Raw genomic sequence first — 25,587 nt, forward strand, 5'->3', positions numbered from 1 at the left:
CATACAGACATTCTACCGATGATACCGATAGGGAGAAGCACTTTGACAGTACAATATATGCGTAGAAAACGTATCGCAAGGTGTATCGCACGTTGTATGATTGAATATTTGTTGATATTGTTATTTATTGTGGTCGCCGGTTTGCGGGGAAGAACGAACGATTTTGTGGAAAAAATAAAATGCCTCGTCAAAAATTTCGTGCCAAATATGGCAAAAGCTATACGAATAAAGGGAAAAAATTTGGTGGAAATAAAGTGAAAAGTGGAAAAAAATCAACCGAATTTGCGAGCAAAGAGACGAAAAAATACAAATTCATTCGCCGAAATCAGGAGAGTGAAGAAGCTTTACGAAGACAGCAGCAATTGGAAAAGGATTTTCGTGAGAAACATGCATCAAGTAATCCATTATTGAATGCCGATGGCAAAGAGAGTGATTCGGATGAGGATAGCAATGAAGAAGGTACGTCGCTCGAACAATTAATGTCGACATTTCAAGCTGCTGGTGGCTATAAAACCAATGCCGATAATCTCATTGAAAGTGAAGAATCAGTGGACGAAGAGGAATCGGAACATGAAACCAATTTAAATGAAACGAACGATGATATTTTTAAGTTCGAAGAACAGTCGCAGCCACGCGGACGAAAATATCGATCATCGGAAGAAGAAAATAGTGCATCCGATGGAAATGATGATAGCGATGCATCGAATGATGACGACGAAATGCCACACGATACCAGCCAAAGTATACTTCGACCAGAAGAATTTAAAAGTAAAGGCCATTTCGATGATTCGATCGAAGATGGAAACGATTCAGACGATGGCGAAGAGAGTGAATCTGAGCTTGGAGAAGAAGAAGAAGATGTGGATAGCGATGATGAAAAAGTGCCCGATATTTCAAATACCGACAAATTCGACCTTCATTTGGGCTACGATTTAAGTCCGAAATTGTTGGAATGCATGAACGATACGCACCATTCGAAAAAAGAGATTTTAAATTGGCCAACATTAAATCGAATTCAAATTGAAATACCAACTGTGGCCCATGACACCGATTCCAATCAACCGACAAAGAAAAAGAAGAAAACATTACTAGATGACGACACTATTTACGCAACTGAAGGAACAATTCCAACCCTAATCGACGATCAGAATTTTGATTTGGAAGCGGCTGGGATTAAAGTTCAATTGCGGCCGAATGTGGTGGCAGCAAATAAGTGCAATGTGAATAACGATGGTGACGATAAATCCTTTACAAAACTTCAATGTGAACTTTTTTCCATAATGAACAATTATCAAGATTTATTTTATTCGCAACGAAGTCATGCCAATGGCGAAGAGATTCGTTTTATTTACACACTACATGCGCTAAATCACATCATGAAAACACGAACAAAAGTTCTAAATCACAATTTAAAATTGAAGATGTTGGCGTCGACCGATTCCAAATCGGCCGCTATTATTCCGGATAAATATCGCGATCAGGGACTATTTCGAACAAAAGTATTGATTGTGGTGCCATTTCGTGAAGCAGCATTGCGCATTGTAAACATATTAATATCGCTTCTATACCCTGATACCGATAAAGAGAGTGGCAGCAAACAAGTTATGCACTATAAACGTTTCATCACTGAATATGGCGGTGAAACGTTACATTTTCCAAAGAAAAATCCAAAACCAGAAGACTATGAACAAACATTTGCTGGAAATTCGGATGACACATTTCGATTGGGCGTCACATTCACCCGAAAATCGATAAAACTTTATTCGGACTTTTATTCATCGGATATTTTGATTGTGTCACCACTTGGATTGCGAATGGTTGTTGGCGCACCGGGCGACAAAGAACGAGACTATGACTTTTTGGCATCGATTGAAATGTTAATTTTGGATCAAGCCGACATATTTTTGGCACAAAATTGGGACCATTTGTTGCATGTTTTGGATCATCTGCATTTACAACCGCAATCGGCACGCAATACCGACTTCTCACGAGTTCGACCATGGTGTTTGAATGGCTGGTCACGTTTCTATCGTCAAACGTTACTATTTTCATCACATGAACTGGCCGAATTTCGATCATTGTTCAATACACGCTGTTCAAATTATCGTGGCAAGGTGCGTTTGATGAATCCCATCGAAAACGGTTCAATTAAACACGTTGCAGTTCCAATTCCACAAATTTTTCATCGCATTGATGTATCATCGATTCAGTCTTCGTTCGATCAACGATTCGAATATTTTATCAACACCATATTGCCACAATTTAAAGCTGCTTCAAAGGCTCATTGCTTGATTTTCATTCCAAGCTATTTTGATTTTGTTCGCATTCGGAATTACTTTAAGAAGGAAACCATGAATTTTACACAAATTTGCGAATATACAAAGGTACAAATCATTTGTTGGGATTTTTTCTTTCAAAAAATTGCCATATTTTAATATTTTGTTTACTTTTCTGTAGGATGCCAAAATTGATCGGGCCAGATCGATGTTTTTCCACAGTGGTGCACATTTTATGTTGTATTCAGAACGTGCACATTTTTTCCGGCGCACACGTATCAAGGGAATTCGTCACTTAATCATGTATCAGCCATCAACATGGCCACATTTCTATTCCGAAATGATAAATCTTATGCAAGAGGCTAACCAAAATGCACGAGATGGCATTGAAAATTCAATGAGTGTAACCGTTTTATACACAAAATATGACCTGCTTCAAGTGGCTGCAATTGTCGGTTCGGTGCAAGCCAATGAAATCGCGCAATCAAGTAAAACAACGCATGTATTCATGACTGGAGAATAATGAGAATTGGCTAAATTTGTTAAAAGTTTTTATTTATGAAATTTATAACATTATTGCTAATTGAATTCCAAGATTATTTGCAATTTTTAGGAGCAATAGCTGCGCATTTCATAGCTCGCCAATAATTTTAAGATATATTTCATCTATTGAAATAAATGTAAAATTTTTATTAAACTTTCATTTTTATTAATCAATTTTCAACGAATTCAGTAAAACATATAGTAGATGATTTGATTTTTTGCAAAATAAAAATAATAAATAAATAGAAATTCTCTTTGAAAAACAAATATATATATATGTATAGTCATTGAGTGAAATTCATAAATAATAGACCATATCATTGGACCAATTTTGGACCAATTTTCACTTAAAACTTAGAACAAAAATCCACAATTGACAATCGACAAAATTCCACTGTGATTCCTTTTGTTTATCTTTGTTTAAAACTATTTTTTTTTTCATTCATATATTAGCGAAATAAAGTTTATCGTCTTGTGCATGGAACGTTGTCAATACGGTGCTGAATGGTGGAGGAAATCAATTATCAGCTTCATTTATGTCATCCAAATTGTAAGCGTTCGACGTCTCGTTTCTTATTCGATTCAGACCGCTGGCTTCTAAACCGTTCTCCAAATCTTCGTCATCCGCATAACTTTGTTCTTCGATAATGCTATGCTTTGAATTCGATGATGGCGTGCTATCCAATGGGTTCGCTGTACTTCTTGCTATCGAACTCATTTCATTTGTTGGAATTGTCGATCGAATTGAATCGATTATTTTTTGGTCTCGAATTGACACCAATTCGGTATTTGGTGGCTTCTTCACTCGCATTCGTTTCGGTAATTTTTGACGATCACGACGCTCTTGTTTTTGATACATTTGATATCGTCGATAGATATCACGGAAAAAGTATTCAGCTGATACTTCGGATGTGTTTGCCAATTTAATGGCAATACTCTCTGGAATGACAATTTTTTTCGCAGTTTCTGTAAAAACAAAAGAATTCAAAAGTTATAAGTGCCAATAACTTCGCTAACTTAAGTTAATTTACCGCAATTGGTTGTTGGACGTGGAGCCATTGTTTTCGTTGTTGGATCCCAAATGAAGACATAGTAAAATGATAGGATGATTGCAGCCATCGAAACAAAAAGTATGTACGCGGCCACCGTAAGCACTTTTAATGCTTTTTGATTTGGTTTACGTTCGTATAGTGATGATGAATTAGCCGCTTGTTGTAGTCGCGCCAACTGTATTGTTTCTTCGATGCTTGTCATTTTCAGTGGTTTTGTGCAATTTTTTTGGTTTTTTGTTTGATATGTTTCCATCGATTTGTTGTCCGATGGAATCTATTTTTTTTTTCGTTGACCCTATATGGTCGTCGTCAGCGTTAGGTTCTTCCTGTCAATCTGCCCAATTACTTTCACATTTATAGTTGAAGATCTTTCGATAAAAAAAAAACAAAACAACGAAAAAAATCGAATTTCAAGTAGAACGACAAAAGTAATTTTCACAGCGTTTTTTTATTTGCAATAAAAACGAAATTAGGTTTTATAAGTTTCAGTTGTGAATTCCAATGACCTAAAAAGCACAATGCTTCAAACAACAAGGTGCTGCAAGACGTTTTTTCTACTGAACAAAACGATTGATTGAAATATGGAATGGTGTCAGTATGCAGTTAAAGCTTTTCCTTTTCATTTGAATATGCTGCAAATATCACAATTCACAGGCAAAACAAACGGATTCGGCAGAAGGTATCAGAAAAACGAGTAAATTCTTGAAAATTAAATCGATTTTTCATTAAAATAGCCGCGAGCAATATTTAGGTGACGAAAAAAAACTTCTCACTTGAATATGTGTGAAAACAAAGGAAGGCACGATACTTTTTCGATTTGAATAACCTTTTCTCTCGTATTGAATTTTCTGCTTTTCAAAAAAAAGGAAACAATTTTTTAAATCGATTTTTATTTTGTTCGAGATCTTTCAAGGTAGAGAAAATGGTGCAAATTTGTTTTATACAATTCAAAATTTGAGTAAATTTTTGATATGTTCAAATACCATCATGTCACACTAATCAAAACACAGGCAATTCACTAAATAAATTCTAATGCACGCATACACCGTTTTCACGCTTTCAACGCCAACCAAAAGGCAAGAGAAAATGTTCTATGCAAAAAAAGAACTAAGGATTATTGTTATAGTATGCTATTCGCCATTTGATTGGATTGCCGCAAGTGGAAAATGTGTAGACTGGATAGATGTGGTGTCGAAAAAGGGGAATGTGTCGAACGACGACGCATTGTCAAGAACAGCATTTAATCGTACGTGAATGTAATGTACTAATACACTATTTGGCAAGTATACTTACTTCGTTGACTTTTTTGTTTTCGACTAATATTATTGAACTTATTACTTTCGATATATCTGAGTATACAACCGAATCGTTTACTTTTTTGTACAAGCACACAAAAAAATATGTGGTTAAATCAAATGAAGATGCGGCTATTAAGTTAATTAGTGGTATGCGGTCATCATTTTTATAATTTTCTGTTCTAAATTGACCGTATTCGTTGTAAATTTGACTGCACATGCATAAGCTTCAAAATCAAGCATTTATCGACGATAAATTATCGTGTACGAGTGTGAATTATTATAAAACATTTACGTCAAAAATATTATTCCAAAAATTCGATATCGAAATCAATCAATCTAAATATCGTATTACGATCTCCCAATCGTATTTTATTTCAGATTTATCCATGGAAAAAATGAATTTGCAAAAAGGACGACCAAATGTCTCTCATTATATTTGTTAAAATTTTGTTGGTCAAATATTATTGGCTATGTTTTTATTATTTTATTAGGTACTTACAAAAATCGTCACTTTTTGATTAAAATCAAGTGTAGAAATAATAAAATATGAAGGAGAATGCAATGATTAATTAATGCTTTCGATGCGGACCGCCAGATCCATGTGAGGATGTGTTTATTGATGGATCTTGTCGTTTTGGCTCCCATATGAATATATAATATGTCGATAGTACGATTGCGGCCAATGATACACAAATCAAATACGCACAGACAGTTAGCACACGAATGCATTTGGATGCTTTATTGGCTTCATAAGCTTCGACAGCGTTCACGGCCTGTTCAGTTGGGCCATCACCTGGTGCATCACTCATTTTTATGGTCAAAAAATAATACGAAACTGCGACGGTCACAAAATTTACAATTTGCCAGAAAAAAATATTTGATCTGCCACAAACACACTATTTAAGTGACTGTTTACACTAACAAGCCAAATCGAACTGAATCATAAATATCGGCTCGTGCCATAGATTTCTATCGTTTGATATATTTGAATTTCTTCTTTTTTTTCGTGTGTTTACTTAATTCGCCTGTGCAACTTATCAGCCTGCAAAACAAAAGTATGGAAATAACTGTTTACACTTTCGGGCCAAGAAGAAGTCCTACGAAAGAGACACTCACACCAACTAAAGTGAATTGAATGAGAAAGAACGAACATAAAAAGAAATAAGTAACATTCTAAATAAACATAATATTGTATTATGACCGAATTTGTTGTGTTTTAATCTCTTTACGAGTTTTGTAATTGTTCCACTCGCATTGCTACCAACGGGCTGAAATAGAGAAGTAGAACTTATTTCAGTTTAGGTGAATGCGTTGAATGAAGCCATAGAAGACTTGTTTATCCTATAATTTTGCTCCCTCACTCAATTCTGACACCATTCAAGTGAATATTTACGAAAAATCGGCACAAATGCGGTTTGCGTTATTCATAACAAAAATATTTGGTTCATTTAGTTTGAATGAAACTCAATACTTCAAGAGTTTGCCAATATTTGCATTTCATTATATCGACACATACCATCGTAATGTGTCCAAAAAGTAAATTTGGTTTTGTATCAATCAAAGATTGTTCACAAACGAATTTCCATTTGTTTTTTTTTTTCCTCAGTAGAAAATATATTTGGTAAAACATCACATTTTAAATGAAGAAAAATTGAATTTAAATGTGTGTCCGTGCTACTACTAATGGCCACCAGAGTGCGGTGTTGCTAAAAATTTATTTTGAAAAACAGCTGATTGCTTTGACAGCCGATAGAAACATTTTTTCATGGTTCAGTATATGTGAAAATGTTTTGTTCATTGAAATATTGTATTCGGACGCTGAGTAAACCTTCAGTTTTGACTGGTGTTCGAAATTGTTCACAATTTACGGAACAAAATCATTCGAATTTTGGTAAAAATGGACACTTCGATATTATTATTGTTGGCGGCGGAGCGACTGGTATTTCATTAGCCGGTGCAATTGGTAAGTCACGTCAAACGAATACCCTTTTTTCAAGTTTCTAATCTCATTTCATTTATTTGCAGCGAAAAATCCAAAATTATCCGAAAAAAAAGTGTTATTGTTAGATGCATCGCCGTCATTTAAGGGATACAACGAGAATGTGTACAGCAATCGAGTTTATTCTATAAATCACAATACAGTTGAGTTAATGAAATATATCGGCGCATGGGATACCATCAAATCGATTCGAATTCGACCCGTCAAACAAATGCAGGTGAATTCACGTTTAGATACCACCAAAAAAATTGTCATTGAAAACCTGTTGTGCTTTAGGTTTGGGATGCATGCTCTGATGCTTTGATCACATTCAATCACGACAATTTCATCGGTGATGTTGCCTATGTTGTTGAGAATGACGTGCTCGTTCACTCAATTTTAAAGGAATTGCAACCATACAATAACATTACCATAAGAAATGATGCTAAAATTGATAAGGTCATTTTGGAACAAGATGGCTCAACATACGGCAAAGTACAATTGGCCAGCGGTGAAGACTTTAGCGCAGAACTATTGGTAAATATCGATTTATTGTGTTTATTTATTTACATTTTGTTTTTGTTTTTCAAATATTTATTTATAATGTGTTTGAGTATTGACTTTCAAAATGCCAATCTCCTTGGAAATGTCATCAATCTTCTTACTTGAAATTGATTGTATATTATCCAATTTATTAGTTAATTCGTTAATTTGCGTTATGATGGCGCATACTTTTTTATCAATCTCAATAAAATTGGATGATATACATTCGATGGTTTGTGGTTGATTGGTATTCACACTGTTCGGTCGACGTTGACTCTTCATACGAACGCGATCTTTTGCCCAATGATTTCGTATAAATGGTTCACCACACTGTTTATTAAGTGTATCGGCAAAATATGCGATATTTTGTTCTCGCTTTCGTCGTTTTATGCTCACATTTCGATCACGACGTTCGGCCACCAATTTATAAATATTAAATGCCAGTTCTTTGGGTAAACGTCGATCTCTTGGATCATTTGGACGAAAACTGAATTGTAAATGATATCGTGATGCTCGCAAGAGTGCACTTTGCTGACACATTCGGATTATTTTCGGCGGTGCCGAACGAAATAATTTCGAAAAGAAAAGACTTTCCAATCTTGCGATCAATTCCACTTGACGCGTTAGACGATCCAAACCGGCCGACTCTTGTAGCGCTTGTATATCGCTAACAGCTAAACCGACTAAGAGATTTGTTAAAATAATTGTTACAAGTACAACAAAAGCAAAAAACATTAAATGCGATGTGACGGGAAATTGAATTGGATAGTCTTTTGCGTAAAAAATATCTTCAAATTCTAATTCGCCGGACATCATTGTTATAGTCTTCAACATGGTCCAATAAATTGATTTAAATGCTGGATACGAATTGAATAGGACGCCAAAACTCAAACCAAATGCAATCAATAGGCAACAATATGCGAGTAGAAATTTTGCAAAATTGACCGCGACTTTGGTAAACATTTGCACATATAAGCCAAATATTGGAAATCGGCCAACAATCATCATCAATTCCAACCACACCAGAAATATTACAATGGCCGCCACATGATATTGACCATCTGGTACTTTTTTCAAATCATCCTCGCGTACAGTGGCCGGAGTCTGAAAAATACAAATCAATCAATTTTAATTGAAATTATGTTCATCTTGATAAATTATTTTGTCTCACCGCGCACACAAATACACCAAGTATAATGAGCATTTGTACCCAATTTTCCCAATATTTAACGTATAACATGAAACCATGTGCCATTTGAAAAAATTCTTTCGCAAGTAATAAGAAGTTCATTATAATTACAATATATCCAACTGGTTTTACATAGTACGGTGCCTCACAGTCTTTTTCAGTTTCTGGTTCGGCTGAATAACCGAATATAGCATGATTACCAGGGCATTCCTTCTCATATACTCCAATGATTAAAATGGAAAATAGCATAACAAACAGCGCATGATACAGTAAGCTGAATAAAAAGAATTTTCGGATTCGATGCCATTTCAAAAACAGAAACGTTTCACACAATGGATGCTTTAAAATACGCTTTTTGCCCACTTCAATGAATGCCAACATTAAATCGGTTTCGCCATGTTTTGGATTCGGCACCAATAGTCGAAAATCCATTTTGATTTCACAATCAACGTCGCCAATTTCATGTTCGTTGACTTTAATCGATGCATCAAATTTGGACAAAAATTTTGGTATTACTTCAGGTGTACGTCGCACAATAAACGACAGAGCGGTAATGCCACCACCCGTTCGAGCTGTTATATCGGCTCCATGCTCTGAAAATAACGGACATTTTCATTGCTTTTAACTTTTAATTCATAAAAAAAAATCGTATACGATATCAAAGCATCCAATTACCTACCGATGAGTAAAAAGGCACACGCACTCGATTCATTGAGTGCGGCGATATGCAGAGGGGTGTATCCATAGTTATCGGCTCGATTAACATCTGCATCAGCAAGAAGTAGATTCCGTGTGCATTCCAAGCATTTGGACTCCTTGACAATGGCAGCATGCAATGCCGTGCGACCATCGGAATATGTTTCATTTACATCGGCACCATTCGCAATTAAAATTTCCACCGTTTCGGCACATTGTGACAAACATGCCAAGTGCAATGGTGTTTTACCATCAACATTTTTGGCATTTACATTGGCACCATGCTCCAAAAGCATTTTCACACAATCCGTGTAATCGTCTTGTGCGGCCAAATGCAGTGCGGTCATTCGTTTTTTACCAAATTGTGAACGAACATCAGCCCCATAGGCCAACAGTAATTTCATACATTGAATATTTCCCAATGCGGCTGCTGTATGCAACGGTGTTTCTGTATAAACTTGTGGTGTATTCGGATTGGCGCCATTTTTTAATAAAAATTCCACGCATGTTATTGAATTTTTTTCCACAGCAATATGTAAAGCGGATCGTTTTTCAATGCCTGCATTCACATGGGCTTTGTTATTGATCAAACATTTTACACATTCGACACTACATGCATTACATGCACAATGTAATGGCGTTATTTTCATTGCATGATCCCATCGATTTACTAACGCACCGCGATTTATCAACAATTTTACAATGCACACATTGCCAGTCGAGCAGGCCAAATGTAACGCGCTGCGACCTTTGTTATCCATACAATTCACATCCGCATTGAAATCATTTAAAAATCGTTGTACAAAATTACGTCTGCCCATCAAGATTGACACCAACAATGCATTGTTTACATCATCTGGCGCAATTACGAAATCTTCTCCTGTAATCAACAATACAAAAATATGATTTAAAATTTCATTTATTTCGAAATTGTTTGTGTCATTACCATCCAAATCGGTCGATGCTAGAATGTTTAAAATGGCATCTGAATTTGGAATATCTTTCATATTATGATCATCCACCTGAAACAGTCGCCATATTTCAAAGTCACACGATTGTTGTTGAGCATTATTAAGATGTTTTAATGTTTCAGTTTTTATATTGCCACAGCACGTGCTCTCACTTGAAATGCTTCGTTTGTCATCATCTTCATCGTCAACACAATCCAATTCATTATCATTGTCAACCATCAATATTTCGTCTTTTGTGTCATTCAAAATATCACAATTGTGGGTGTGACACATACTACTTTCCTAATTTTTTAATGAGAGAATCACCAAAAAGTGAAATTAATCGGTGATTTTGAACAAAAAATTATTAATACATCACTTGCCACTTACTATGACAGAGAGTCGAACACTATCCATTTTATCAAATTCATAAAACAAGACGACACGTCTGATTCACTGCCTACGGAAAGAACACAAATTCACTAATGATCGTCGATTTTTCTTTTAAATTTCTTAAATATCAACAATATTGAGCAGTTCCGTCCGTTTTTTTTTTTATTGAAATATAAACATTAAATATTCGAAAATAGCCAAATGAATAAAAAAAACGATCATTCACTAAATACTCGAACGTGAACCAGCACCAATCAGTAAAAATAGAAAAAAAATAATCCTGTAGAATTTATAATTGTCGCCGATTTTCCACTAACAACATAGAATCTTTCTGAGTACTGGCGTGGTTTTTATCAAATCGAAAAAACTACGAAATTTAGTGAAGACTAAACAAAAAACTGATGATACAGTTATTTTTTCTCTATTCACAACTATCGTTTAAGAATATCTATCTATCCAAAAGAATACTGTAAACTGTTTGAATTTCTCGAATTTCAATGATCAGTTAATTTGTAAATGAATGAAATGCTTCAAGCCGCAAATTTATATATTTGAAGGAGAGGTGTCAATGAAGTGATATATGTGATTGTTTATGTTGGTCGGAAAATTGGTTGGAATTTAAAACAAACAACTGGTAATAGTTACAGGCTTTAGGTGAATTGCGCCATTCACGAGTCTTACTTATCTGAAGAAGAAGAAAAAACATCAACAGCACAAACGGATAGAATGCAGAAATTAATTTTCGCACTCAATTTGCAACAGTTTAGCGCAGAAAATGTTGTTCATATTATAAATTTGTTTCTGCAGAAATCTGACCAGCTGTCCCATTTGCGTGAAAATAGAAAATGATTAAATTTAAAATGTATGAAGTAATTTCTGAAATCAAGTGAATCGCTCACAAATGCTGTTTTCTTTATGAAAAAACTGTTTCTCTCTTACCATGTAAACAATGCTGAATAACAATCTAAACAAAAATTGTGTGTATGGTACTTGGGGTTTCACACTTTGTGTCCGTTTGAAATATAAATTTGAATTCACGAATCCAGTGATCAAATGTGAAGTGGAAAACGGCGAAGGAATTAAGTGCGCTGCATATGATCGCTTAATTTTGTTTCTTCTCATTTTCACATTTGTATGGAATGTTTGTTTTATTCAAAATGAATTGAAGCTGTTGTTTATCCACGCTCAATTTTATAGCGTTTAACAATTTTTTTGGTGTGAAAATAGCATACTGTCATCTGCGTGAAATTTAAGCAAGTTCAGTGAAAATTTGAATTGGTTCCCCTTTTGCTCTCTCTCTCTCTCTCTCTCTCTCTCTCTCTCTCTCTCTCTCTCTCGTATTGATATTTCTGATCGTCAATGTGGTTTTCACAGAAATCATTCAGTTCCTTTGAATCATTTTCGTGCCATATTGACTGTGTCAATCATCACCATTTCACATACTGGTGATGCTTGGCACGCCTGCCACATTTTTTTCCGCAAATTAATCTCGTTATTGACCTTGCATACGAGCGAGACATATGTGTGTTCAATTGATTTTCTTGTATTTTTTTTCGAAGGTTGGAGCTGATGGAGCTAATTCGATGGTTCGAAAACAAATGAATGCAAATCACTTTGCACTCAGCTACAATCAAATGGGTTTGATTGCAACGGTTGAATTGGGCGAATGTGATGATAACTTCGTGGCATGGCAACGTTTTTTACCAAATAGTGTTATTGCTCTTCTTCCACTTTCGGAAAATCTTAGTTCGATCGTATGGAGCACCTATGCCAAACACTTCAAACATCTGATGCAGTTGGACGAAGCCGATTTTATTGATGCCGTTAATAATGCATTCGTAAGTATTTTTTTAAACATAAATTCCATTCAATTAATAAATTTGGTCAATCAAATTTCTATTATGACAAAAGTTGCAAAAATACGAGAAAAATTCGGTCGTTGAAATGGCAATGGGTGCGGTGCGAACAATTCTGAATACGAATTCATCGGTTGTACGACAATTACCACCACAAATAACTGGATTATATGGAAAATCTAGGGCTGGTTTCCCACTTGGCTTCGGTCATGCCAGCAGCTATGTTGGTCGCGGTGTTGCTCTCATAGGGTAAATATTTTTTTTTTTAATTCAAAAATGAATTATATGAAGACTTCGAATTTATTGATTTTTTGGCTTTTGCAAAAAATATTTTAGAGACGCAGCTCATCGCATACATCCGTTGGCCGGTATGGGATTAAATCTAGGCTTTGGTGATGTTAAATGTTTAACCGAAACTTTGGCCAAAGCAACATACAATGGATTTGCACTAAATGATTTAAACCACTTGTGCGAATATGAACAACAACGCTTAAAATTAAATGTACCGATCATGTTAGGTGTACATGGTTTGCAGCAGTTATACAGCACAGATTTGAGTCCGGTTGTATTGGCACGCAGCATTGGATTACAGATCACTCAACAGGTGCCACCTTTGAAGGTTCGTAAATTGTAATTTCTATGTTTTATTCGTGGCTAACAACAATGGATTGTTTTGTAAGACAAAAGAAAATATTGTTGAAAGAATAATCAGACATTATAATGAGATATTTTCAGCCAGATGAATCAGCTCAGCCAGATATCGTCAGCAGCTGAAATTGAGTGGAAACAATAGAAGTGATTGTTATGGTTATAATTACACTTACATTGCTATAATCACTATAACAATCACTTTTATTGTTTTCACTCCATTTCAGCTCCTGACGATATCTGGCTGAGCTGATTCATCTGGCTGAAAGTATCTCTTTATAATGTCTGAGAATAATTCAATCCTAAAGTTGTCACCAATGACAAATGTTCATATTATTATATTTCGAAATATGTCCAGGAATGTGTGCAAGGGAGTTTTGATTGAATGCCATTTTTTTCTATAGAAGAATCAATGAAATACATACCAAAAGAATTTTTTTAATGATTTATTTAGTATCCATTTAGCAAAAAATACAATTCATTCAAAATTTCATTTTATTTTCAGAAATTCTTTATGCAAAAAGCGATGGGATAAATTCAAATGTCGAACTGAACTGATATATCTACAATAGTAACTTGATGTCGAAAATAAATGATTTAAAAAGAAAATAAAAAATTGTATAATAAAAAAAATTGGCAGCTACCGATTTTTTTTGGAAGTTCCATTAATAAACTAAACAATAAATTAAGAAAAACAATTATCAAATTGCATAATCGCAGAAGTAACATCTCGACTTTCGTAGTTTTCAAACAATTTTATTTGTTGAACTACCCCGGTCCACAGTCCCATGGAGATGTCTTTTAAAAACAACATCGATTAGAGCCCGAAAATTGCTGAAGGGCGTTGAAATATCATTTCCTGATAACGATTCTAATATAATGGTAAAAATTACTTAATTACATGTTTAGTTTTGTTACAGTCATGGTAACTGATTCGTCTCATAGTCAAATGTGCGTTAATTTGTACACATCGCACTCGTTTACAGATCGCTCAATAGATGTCGCCATTGAAAGTGCTTTTAACTAATTGAAAGATGTCTACGTGACTAAATGTGCTAGAAAATCTAGAAAATTTTTCGTTCACACAAAAAAATGTTATCGCACTAACACCAATGCATGTATATAAATGTATTTATCGTCATCTGTGAATCACGCATGAACAATGAAACTTTCAGATGTTTATTAAAAAAAAATGTATTGCTCATCTCGTAAGATTACAAAATATTTTGAAATAATTCAACTTTTGCTATACCACGTATGAAAAATAAAACAGTATATACAAGTATGAACGATAAAAGTCGATGTTTATGATGAAAATATAAAAAATGAGTCGCATTTTGTTATATCATATTGAAAATCGAACAATTTTTTCTAAAAAAGTCAGAGTTTGTAATCTTTGTTGCCCAAGACATAGTATTGTTTTCAGTATAAAGTTGGCCAAGGAAAAACTGAGGCCAATATGAAAATGTATAATAACAGATTCAAAATTAAAATGAAGGTCATGTTTTGCAGACAAATAATTCAACATATACAAGTTTCACTTTATAATTTAACGCCTCCTACATGACAATGTTATCTAATTTCAAATAAATCGTGGACTACTCCTTCCATTTTAGGGTAATTCGCATTTATTTGGTTTCATAAGTTGTTTGTCTGCTGCATATACAGGAAACATCTCGATCTATTTTATGATGATGTAAGATCGATTCAATAATAGCAATTATTATAGACATTTTCGAAATAAACAACAGCATCATTTTGCATTTTCCTACCAAAATGTATTATATTGTATTATTCATATTGGTTCATTGTGCAAATGACTGGTATTTGACCGAGTTCATGGATATTAACAATATAAGACTATTTGAAAGTCTTTTTTTCTGTAAAGAAAAATAAATATGTACGTATGTCTCGACAAATACAACTACATTTGCACAAAGTACATGAGTACGAACAAAGAAAAAATAAATTCAATGGAAGTAACCAGAGAAAAAGTCTCCTTCTATCGATATCTATGGAAATATATTTAAAAAACGAGACAAACAAATCTTCGACAAACAAAAAAACATTAGTAAAAAATCAAAATGAGTTGTTGACTTCAGTGTAAATTTCAATGATAAAAATATCTGGTATTTCATATGCAATGATGAATCACACACGATGTCGATGTATTAGTGCTATACTCTATCGCACACATAGGTAAACTTCTAGAATGTATCGTATGGTATAAATAGGAGTAGGTCGGCCATGATGAAATCATTCAGTTTTTGTGATTCGTTGAGTGCACATCATCGTTGTAAAAAGTGCTAAAACGTTGAACAGTACTCAAAGTGAAAGCTTTTGTCGTCCACAGCAGTTTCAGACAAAGAAAATTAAAAAGTTACAAACTGAATCCAACGAATTCACAAATTCAGGTGTGTTTTTGGTGTAAATATCTATTTATTTAGTAAAAGAAAAATCCCTTCACCACAATAGACATTTTAAAAGACATTTTTTTCACACACACACACACAAAGAAAATTTAATATCGCAATACATATTAACCCAAGGTTAAACGTAGACGGTCGCCATTTTGAAATTTTTTTTTCGATCGCAAATTAGTTACCACATAATTTTTTGAAAATACAAAGTTTACAAAAATGGTTTCAACACATATTATTTCAAATTACGATGTACGAAAGGGCCGTGCTTTTTCATTATTCGACTGGATTGGAAAAGTGAAATGTAAGAAGATGGAAATGCGTCGCAAGCGACGTAGTCAAGATTTACGTGTGGCGGCCATTTTGACAACGGCCTTAATAAGCGCTGAACGAGAAATGCGTATCAAACAACAGGAACGTGCATTGAAATGGGCCAAACTAAATTTAGAAATTAGTCAACAAAGTGAACCAAAATCAGCCGAGGAAGAGGAAAAGCATAAGCGAGAAGTTAGCGAAATGTGGAATAGTGAATTGAGTGAATTAGATGAATTTATAAATAGTTTGAGCCAAATTAAAACATCGATAGTGCGATAAAGAGAGAGAGGGAGAGAGAGAAAGAGAGGGAGAGGGAGAAGAAAAAACCAATAACGTGATACGCGCACACACATATAGGAAATATACAGAAAATCAAAAGCAGTCGTCGGACAAAGAAATCCTTCCTTTTATCCACAACCTCACATCAAACAAATCCACAAAGAAATGATAGAGAAACGCAGATTTCATTTAGCCAATTAGTTAAACAAAGAAATGAAGAGAAAGAAAATAGCTATTTTTTGCCTTTTGTTCGAACAAGATGAAATTAATTTCACATTTAGGGTCTTGTTTTTGCAAACTTATAGAATTTCCGTATAATTCTAAATTTCTTTTCGTTTAAATTGTGATATGGCAAATATACTATGCTAGATTTTTCATTTACAGTACGAAATCAGTATGTGAAAAGTGACGCACTCATTTGACGTCCCGGGCATGAACGCTTTGGTTCGTCTCATATCCAGCTAAAAATTTAAATTGGTTTGTAGTGATCACTTTTAATTTAATGCATATTTATTCACCTACAGGATGAAATGTTTTTTATTTGAATAATTTAATTTTCACAATTTAATTATCAATTATTTTTTTTTAATAATTTAACATTTGAACTGAGACTTAATTTTTTTTTCTATGCAAGAAAAAAATTTGACATTGAACTATTGATTCATATTGAATCCTACAACCAAATTGTAAAAAATTATCAAAAAACCTATTTAGCATTAAAATAAATGTAAAACAAATGTTTTTTATGTATAAAATACATTATATCTTTCATTTCTTTCTACAGCGGAGCATAATCAAAACTAACCATTTTTCCTATGTATATCTTTCAGTACTACTTCTTGGTCAATCAATATCATGCATATTTTCGATGGGTTCGAAAATGAAATGTGGCAAGTTTAGTTGAGCGTGTTTCGGTCTCATTCAGAAATGGTGTGCAGTTGAAATGAGGGAAAAGTTGATGTGTTCGCGAATTAAGCAGCTGAAATTTCGTGTGGGTTCGATTCTCGATTTTTCCAATCGTTGTGTGTTCTTCTATTCTGTCTACCATCAGACGAAGAGAGAGAGAGAGAGTGCTTAGCAGTTAGCTTGTGGAGATGGATTGGAGCGTCGACGACTTCTGGCTCGTTCGTTTGCATCCAGATACACAGCTAATGCGCATGGAGCGTGGAAGCTCATCCGTGTGTACTTGCTATCGAAATTGGCCTCTCATTAAACGGTCTCACTAAAACAGTCTACTCACAAACAGACATGGTTCTTAAACATACACCCATGACTATAACACACAGGTCACCTTTGAACATTTTGAACATCATAAATCCCATAAACTTTATCTTTTATAGAAGAATGTCTAAGAAAAATAGCATGACAAAATTAAGCGAACGTGCGTGCTTGCGTGTGAAAAATGAAACACAGAAAACATTTTCTGGCGCTTTGTATGAACGATCTGGAAACGATTTTGGTTACAATAATTATAGCTATTCATCGACTGTACGATATCTCAATCGCAATGACATCGTTTGCTGACGGCCGTGACGTCTTTTACCATTCTTCTTCTTTTTTCTTCTTGTTTTTGTTTCTCCTTCTTCTTTGAATGTGTTACCATTTAATAGAGAAACAATGTGGCAGTAGCGCGGGCATCGCAGATATATTGTTAGGTCACATGAATCACATAGTGCTGACACCAATTAATCATCACAAAACACACACATATAGACCAGAACGTGAACGTGAACTGAACTGAGTCATAACTGAAATGTATAATCTACTATAACAAAGAAACTGAGACGTTCTCAACGTCGACGTACTGATAAGTTGCGAAAAAAAATACCATTCAATCAATTTTAAATCACTTTTCTACCCGAAAGTCCGTTTCCGTTGAAACGCGACCTCCCCCCACACTAATGAGTCTATTATATTCTTTAGCAGCTATTAGATAAATGACATACACACACACACACACTTACATACAGCACGTTAAAGTCGATGACTGCAACAGAATCGAGGGTGAATCGTTTCATTGCAATGCATCGCATCCATATCACGTGAAAGCAGCTTGACAATTAGTCTGATACCGTATAAAGAGATTGAGTTTGGGGTCCACTTCAAGGATAAGTGATGTTCTCAGTTATTCTGCATACAAAAATCATCTTACCTATCTATCTATATATATAAATCGTTCCAAAATTGAACAAAACACAATTTATAGCAGCATCGAATAGCTGTTCCAATTTATTCATTCAATTGCTGTTTCTTCTTCATCTAGACGTGTGAGAATTGCTGTTTGCGAGAACATAAATTGTTGCTCAGGCTCAGGATAGCTCCCAAATCGGTTTTGGTCTTTCCTGCAATCAATTATCCATTTTACAACGATGTGTGTAATAAACATTTCAAGACTTAACACAACAAGTGAATCCCGGTGCAAAGGCATGATGAGATCAAGTTTTATGTATATTTTCTATAAGGTTTTATTGTTTGAATTTATGAAAAATGAAAATCGTTTTCTGAAATAACACCCCATCACAACCATAACCGGGGTGAAAATTGTGTTCCATTCATAGTTTTTTGCAGAGAATATTTATTCTATTGTACACGATAAACAATGACAGCGGAATCGAATCGATTGATGCACGTACAGCCAATGAGTGAATCGGTCAACGCACCAGTGCCCAGAGTCAGCACATGTAAATGGCCAAAGATAAAAAATAATAATAATCGAAAAACTGTGTGTTTGAGTCGATAAGTAGCATTATAATTTGTTGAACATTTGTAAAATGAATCCGTGTGTTGTACCGACGACAACGGATTACTTAAATTCATAAACAAAAGTCTTCGTCTATTCATTAGGAATTACTCTATAGGATAACTTAAGTTCGAGACAACTTCGGTGCGAAAAAATAATGAAAATCATTCTCAAATCCAATTGGCTGCTACGAAAATACTGAGACTCTGTGCGTGTGTGCGCTTAATACTCTGCAATATAGTGGCTATGTTTTCGGACTGAAACACATTAGCGCAAGTGATCGTTTTCTATTTTGTGTTCAAGTGCATGTATTTTTTTTTTTCTCTTATTAGAATCACTTTCAGCTTTAAACATTTAATGCCCATGCCATGGGCAATCTCTTTAAACTAATCGAACAGTTTCTCTTCTGATTTATTTTTTTTTTCTGGCACATGAAAAATTAGTGAATGTTATTGTTCTAGTTCGTGACACATAAATTGTGTGATTCATCAACATGAAAATGTATTTACACATATAGCAGGCGATTCTACGATACAATTTACAATTCTTTGATATTTCATTCGGGCGGTCAACCATCTGTTTCTTTTTACAAAAATCAATTTGTATCAAAAAGCGTAAGCTAAAAACCACTTTCAATTCATTTGTCGTAAAAAATTGTATTTCGGTTACAGGATCTCTTATTCACAAAAATCTACATGGCATAACTTGTGTTGAAATCTCTAAAAGCATGGTCAACCAAAATGGATGTTCGTTGTCTTGTGTCCCGCTAATTAAAGCAAAAATACTTAAATTATGAAATTTTGTATTTAAAAAAGAAAAAGAAAAAGAAAAAGAAAAAACCTTTACTCAATGCCCAACGGAGGCTTATTCAAATGAAAAAAAAAAATGAAATTGTAAAATTCCAATGCAATACTGTACTGTACAAAATGCCAAATGTATAACATATCGAATATTGTAATGATTGTTAACAATTAAGTTAATTTGAAATTGAAATTTTGAAAAGTAAACAAAATGTGAAACCATCTAGTCAGACTAAGTCGAGCGTGTCGGCGCCAGTGTGTTGAACGAGTTTCATGGTAAAATTTGGACGTTACCGATCCAATTCATGAATACTCAGGTATTTGATGTGCAAATCCGAATTTAAAACACATAATATTTTCATTTTGTTATACCATTTGTTGTTAAATCAACTGGCTTCGCTTCGGCGCTGCCGATAAATCACTAACGGTTTCTTTTCTGAGCAGAATTTCTTTTTAATTAGTGTGAGAATATAAAATGATATAGCCGCATATAGATAGAGAGAATCATCTTGCCACCGAGAGAGCATCTGTACATTTAACATATGCTGAAACCGAAACAAATGGTTGAATGAAGAGTGATTCTGTACACAGCGCCTAGATCGTTTCGATATTTAAATTCATATTCTCTGCACATCCGAAGTGTTCAAACAGACACAGAATCATCGCAGATTTGTCTACCATCAACAATTAACCGGTTATCAAAACAAAACAAAACAATATTCATTTTCAATTAGTCGCATATTGTAGTATTTAGCTGGCATCATGCAAAACAATAACCCGTTACTCGGGTATTGCTAATTTAACGTTCAATCGAACGCCCTTTCTATATTTTTGTCTAAATCTAATAGAGATAATGCAGCCACATAAATGAAATGAAACTTATTTAGACGGAATACGTATTGGCCATATCGAACACAGGCAACTTTTGGGGTTTTTTTTTTACTCAACAACTGGCACTCATTTATGTCATCAACAATGCAATCCATGATTGCTGACGTCTTCGACTGTATTAATTGTTCTGTGTATATTGGGATGGTAAAACGAAACTTTTCGAATTCCGTGCATACGAAACCATCTTTTAGACTCATTTCAGATTTTAATTTGATTGGAATTACGAAAGCAACAAACAATAACACATTCTCCGAATGCAGTTCAAATGAGCAAACTCTTCCAACTGATATAGTCTTGTCTTCATGTGTATTATGTGTGTATGCTGCCACGATGCAGAATCTTTGGGGTTGATTTTACTGATCCGCGTGGCTGAATTATTTGAAACTCGCACTAGACATCATTCCACCCACACATCATTTCTATTGTGCGGCGTAGTGTTTACTTCCTTGGGGCCTTTTTCTATTCTCGATATCATCAAAAAATCATCTGTTCTTCCTTTTCGTGTAATACAATCACCAATCGAATGCTTGCGGTTTTCTATTTTGAGGGGCTACTCATCCAGATCATAAACAAGTTGATCAAAAAAATTGACGAAAATTCGATGCAAACAATTTCTTGAAATGGAGCGAATGTTTCGTTTTTAAAACAACGAAATCCTAACTATTAGCAAAGTCAAGAATATAAATATTCACAACACAAATATCATGACATCAATCAACTGCTCACCACTGTACTTATACACTTAAAATGTTACATCATAAGTCAAAATCTTCAATCAACGATCGCAACAAATGTTCGACACAATCCATTTCACACTGGGGAAAATTTACGCTTTTATTTATAACACAAACATTATTCAAAATACATTCGCTCCAATGCAACGAATATCTTATCTGTTTCCTGTACTTTGCACATTGATCAACGGTGGAATCATCATCTACACATTTTTGATATAAAAATCTAGAAATTAGTGGTGGTTATTGAAAACAGCGACGACGGTGCTTGGGATATAGCAAACATCGACATCGGAGCCTTATGGAATGGAAAACAGCGTCTACGGTGCATGGGATTATGTGAACAGCGTCAACGGTGCGTTTGGATATTGTAAACATCGACAGCGGAGCTTTCAGGGATGGAACTCCATGGTAAACAGCGTCAACGGTGCCTTGTGTGATCGGCGTTCTGGCTCATCGGCAACGGTGCCTTGTGCACTAGGCAACGTCAACGGAGCCTTGTGACTACCATTCTCAACGTCAGCGGAGCATTTGGATCCGGACTGGATCAGCGATATTTCATTTTTTTTTCTGGCCATTTTATATGGATTTTTCAGCGAAAACTTAAAAGATTCTCAATTTGACGAATCGTAATCAACCCAAACATCAATTTCAATGCACATAATCCAAACGAAATCAGCTTTAAAAAGCCAATCTCTACATAATTTAAATGTCGTCAATGGGGGGTGTTTTTTTGTTTCTCTTAAATGTTGAGAAAATATACTTTCATTTATTGTTCATGTTTTGCTGCATACACTGATATATATATATTTATATAAATATATTTGGAAATACTTTGCAAAAACGACAGAATTGCAAAAGAAATACATACAAAATGAGAAAAAACCAAAAATCTCTCGAACTCAAACATCTGAAACAAAATACTTTATGTAAAATGTTGAGAGTTAATTGTTGAAGCATGAAATTGATGGAATGTACGAAGTTTTATGTCTGCTTTACGAAACAACACAACTTTTCCTCGACTTGCTACATTTTCGACTCTGTGATATTTCTTTCTTTAGGTGCTATCAATGTGATTGATTGCAATATTGTTTTTATTTTGATTTTTATAAACCCATGTACGATTTATAACGTTGTTGAAAAACAGAAATTGTACAATTTGCGCTCCAAAGAAGATTGTTTTTCTAATGCAAATATTATTGAATGTGAGCGAATAAACCAAGCGAAAAAGAAAAAAAAAAGAAAAAGTTTGCTATTTTTCTTTTGAGAAATGAAAAAATGAATAAATGGAAATTTTTCATTGATGAACCGAAAAATAAAACGCACTTCTTTTTCTGAATCATATGATTCGCTTGACTTGAAACACAACATGAAAAACTGTATTTGATAGAGTATTAAAGCAATTGGTAAACAAAGGTAAATCACTCTCTTGTTGAATCTATGAACTTCTTTTTTTTTATCTAAATGATTTTTGGTCTGTTTATTTTTAATTTGATTAATTATTTGGCTATTAAATATATTTATTTGAGATAGAAAATGTACGTAAGTAATGACATCACTTTTTCAACACAGATTTTTCTTTTTGTTTGCATTTTTCTAATCATCATTGTTTAAGTATTCATAATTATTATTAAATGGATAGTATTGAAGACGGTCAACGGAATTCTTGAAATTGTAAAAACTCGGTGGCATCGACTGTTGTCGTTGTGGTAATCGGCGATTTTCGTCTTGTTGCTGTGGTTGATAAATATCTGGAAACCATACGGGTTTTGATGACACTCGTTTTCCCGCCGATTTTCTTGGGCACATTGGTTTTCCACACTTTCCATCGCGACATCCATCACAAATACCACATACACAACGTAAATGGGCACCACAATGCTCTTTAATACGAGCCTCTTCTGTGCATGATTCATTGGGGCCTTTCAGGCAATAATATTTATCACAGGCATTCTTTTCGTAGCCATATTTACACTCGATCTCCGGATTTTCAGGCTCAGGTAAATGTGAACATTCCTTAAGTAACCATGGAGGACTGAAAAAAAAAACACCGTTTTCATTTATATTCATTAATAAATGTAAATCATTATCAATAGCCAGCGAAAATTTAGTTTTCAATGAAGAACATTTTTTAAATATAACCGTCATATGAGAGCCTGAAACCCAAAACAAATTATAAAAATTCTTTTCGGAAAAAGAGCATAAGAAATTATTGAGCACAAAACGAGAATATAGAGAGTTGAGAGTTAAAACAACACATGACGGCCTTAGAAGAAAACAATAACATACAGAACATGCTGCAAATAATACTAATACAAATTTTATGTGAGCAAAAACCAAATATATAAAGAGACAGCGCAAAAGGCAGATGCAAAACCAGCCTACTTACATGTGTTTCTTATGTAAGTAGGCTGGTTTTACTTTTGCCTTTTGCGCTGTATCTTTATATATTTGGTTTTTGCTCGCATAAAATTGTATTAGTATTATTTGCAGCATGTTCTGTATGTTATAGTTTTCTTCTAAGGCCGTCACATAGAATACTGAGTGCAAAAGTAGCATATATCGATTTGCTGTTTTTACTCTCAATTCTGTATATTGTATTTTAACCAAGCGTTCAGAAAGACATACATTTATGCGAGCGATTGAATGATGCTTGCATCATTTGATGCGCATCGATTGTGCTGTTGCCATACATTCGGATCTTCGGCAGCGCACGAAGTGCTCCGAACGCACAACGAAAGCACTAGCGATGCGCATCAAATGATGCAAGCATCATTCAATTGCTCGCATAAATGTATGTCTTTCTGAACGCTTGATTTTAACTCTCAGTTTTTATTCGCTTCATTTTAGCACTGAAAATGTATATCTTTTTATTTGGAACCGATAAATATATTTATATTTGCTTTCGTCAAAACATGAGACGAATAAAAACTGAGAGTCAAAATATAACATATCGCTTGTTTGTTTTGTCGCTAACTGAATTTATATTCTGTTTTAATTCTCAGTTTTTTTCTATCGCCTTTTTCATTTAAAATACATTCCGAAAAGAATTTTTATAACTTGTTTTGGGTTTCAGGCTCTCATATCCAATTTTATCTTATTTTTATTTTCATTTATAAGCTAGTGAAATTTTGTTCACTTTTGTGAAATTTTTGGGCAATTCCGTAATATTGAAATTTCAAAGCCATAATTTTAAATTTTTATGCCGTTTCACTTCAAAATCTCAAATTATGCATAGAGACACACTGCAGAGATATTACACCTTTTTTTTCAAATTTAGTAACAGTGCAGTAAAACTATAATTTTGAGTAAATATGTGTCTCTGCAGTTTGACTGCATCCATAATTTAGTCTTTTGAGTGAAAATGCAGAAAAATGACAAATTATTATGTTATTAAAATTTCAATTTCACGGAATTGCTCAAAAAAATTCTCAAAAGTGAACAAAACTTTTCCAAGCGTAATATATCTAATTTTGCATTTTGTTCGGAAATTTAAATTTATTTCTTCAAAAGAGTAAAAAAAACGATGAAAAATTCACAACTCACATGAAGCATAATGCTCCATTTAAAACACAAATGCAAGATATGATAAAAATTAATAACTTATACGAAGAAATCATTATTTGATTGTGAATGGAATTCAACAAGAAATTCGAATAATCTAAGAGACCGTTTGTTGAGAACTGTGGCCGAGTCGATGGTTGAACATCCCTTTATATAGCACTGAATTTCATGGTCACTTATTTCGTTAACAACCCGTTCCATATTTTTTTCTCATCGCAGAATATTTAATTATGCATCAAATGAGGGGGTTGAATATCAGACAACTTGTTGCGAACATACTGCTCAAGAGCAATGCGAAGGGAAATTTAATGAAGTAGAATTAATTTATTCATCGGGCGATTTTAAGAATAGGATACCAAAATATGAGTTGACGTCTTCTTGAATCTTTTTTTTTGCTTGGCCACTTTTTACAAGGTTTTGCA

General features: G+C 34.2%; 6 protein-coding genes and 1 long non-coding RNA gene across 12 annotated transcripts; 4 read left to right on the forward strand and 3 right to left on the reverse strand.

Moving 5' to 3' along the window:
- Positions 1 to 45: 45 nt before the first annotated feature.
- Positions 46 to 2,941, forward strand: LOC116337367 (digestive organ expansion factor homolog). The gene is made up of 2 exons (XM_031761850.1): positions 46 to 2,384; positions 2,458 to 2,941. Exons 1-2 carry the CDS (start codon positions 180 to 182, stop codon positions 2,797 to 2,799), a joined length of 2,547 nt encoding a protein of 848 aa, XP_031617710.1. The 5' UTR covers positions 46 to 179; the 3' UTR covers positions 2,800 to 2,941.
- Positions 2,942 to 3,093: 152 nt separating this feature from the next.
- LOC116337369 lies at positions 3,094 to 6,105 on the reverse strand. 4 transcript variants are annotated; one of them, XM_031761854.1, is made up of 3 exons: positions 5,669 to 6,105; positions 3,851 to 4,239; positions 3,094 to 3,785 (listed from the first exon to the last, which is right to left on the reverse strand). In XM_031761854.1, the coding sequence occupies exons 2-3, from the start codon at positions 4,122 to 4,124 to the stop codon at positions 3,337 to 3,339; spliced, it is 723 nt and encodes a 240-aa protein (XP_031617714.1). In that variant the 5' UTR covers positions 4,125 to 4,239; positions 5,669 to 6,105; the 3' UTR covers positions 3,094 to 3,336. The 4 variants fall into 4 exon arrangements, with proteins under 4 accessions (XP_031617714.1, XP_031617712.1, XP_031617716.1 ...); XM_031761852.1 differs by lacking the exon at positions 5,669 to 6,105 and adding an exon at positions 4,855 to 4,978; XM_031761856.1 differs by lacking the exon at positions 5,669 to 6,105 and adding an exon at positions 4,698 to 4,809.
- Positions 6,106 to 6,892: 787 nt separating this feature from the next.
- On the forward strand, positions 6,893 to 14,031 carry LOC116337368 (ubiquinone biosynthesis monooxygenase COQ6, mitochondrial). The gene is made up of 7 exons (XM_031761851.1): positions 6,893 to 7,132; positions 7,195 to 7,385; positions 7,445 to 7,684; positions 12,478 to 12,756; positions 12,830 to 13,023; positions 13,111 to 13,393; positions 13,928 to 14,031. The coding sequence occupies exons 1-7, from the start codon at positions 6,955 to 6,957 to the stop codon at positions 13,955 to 13,957; spliced, it is 1,395 nt and encodes a 464-aa protein (XP_031617711.1). The 5' UTR covers positions 6,893 to 6,954; the 3' UTR covers positions 13,958 to 14,031.
- On the reverse strand, positions 7,742 to 11,678 carry LOC116337857 (transient receptor potential channel pyrexia). The gene is made up of 6 exons (XM_031762802.1): positions 11,564 to 11,678; positions 10,916 to 10,985; positions 10,522 to 10,828; positions 9,559 to 10,455; positions 8,862 to 9,472; positions 7,742 to 8,794 (listed from the first exon to the last, which is right to left on the reverse strand). Exons 2-6 carry the CDS (start codon positions 10,940 to 10,942, stop codon positions 7,742 to 7,744), a joined length of 2,895 nt encoding a protein of 964 aa, XP_031618662.1. The 5' UTR covers positions 10,943 to 10,985; positions 11,564 to 11,678.
- Positions 14,032 to 15,663: 1,632 nt separating the features above from the next.
- LOC116337809 lies at positions 15,664 to 22,465 on the forward strand. Of its 3 annotated transcripts, none has more exons than XR_004200823.1 (4): positions 15,664 to 15,836; positions 16,821 to 16,913; positions 17,267 to 20,293; positions 20,438 to 22,465. It is a non-coding gene; the product is annotated as an uncharacterized LOC116337809 (long non-coding RNA). The 3 variants fall into 3 exon arrangements; XR_004200822.1 differs by having other exon boundaries at positions 17,267 to 19,790; positions 19,848 to 22,465; XR_004200821.1 differs by having other exon boundaries at positions 15,665 to 15,836; positions 17,267 to 22,448.
- On the forward strand, positions 15,843 to 16,814 carry LOC116337808. Its single transcript, XM_031762705.1, has one exon. The coding sequence runs from the start codon at positions 16,062 to 16,064 to the stop codon at positions 16,434 to 16,436; it is 375 nt and encodes a 124-aa protein (XP_031618565.1). The 5' UTR covers positions 15,843 to 16,061; the 3' UTR covers positions 16,437 to 16,814.
- A 462-nt stretch (positions 22,466 to 22,927) lies between the features above and the next one.
- On the reverse strand, positions 22,928 to 25,274 carry LOC116337807. The gene is made up of 2 exons (XM_031762704.1): positions 25,148 to 25,274; positions 22,928 to 23,636 (listed from the first exon to the last, which is right to left on the reverse strand). The coding sequence occupies exons 1-2, from the start codon at positions 25,219 to 25,221 to the stop codon at positions 23,198 to 23,200; spliced, it is 513 nt and encodes a 170-aa protein (XP_031618564.1). The 5' UTR covers positions 25,222 to 25,274; the 3' UTR covers positions 22,928 to 23,197.
- Between the last annotated feature and the right edge of the window lie 313 nt (positions 25,275 to 25,587).

This window comes from Contarinia nasturtii, unplaced genomic scaffold (genome assembly GCF_009176525.2).
Source record: "Contarinia nasturtii isolate CC-2019 unplaced genomic scaffold, AAFC_CNas_1.1 Cnas_scaffold_285, whole genome shotgun sequence".
NCBI classification, from domain to species: Eukaryota; Metazoa; Arthropoda; class Insecta; order Diptera; family Cecidomyiidae; genus Contarinia; species Contarinia nasturtii.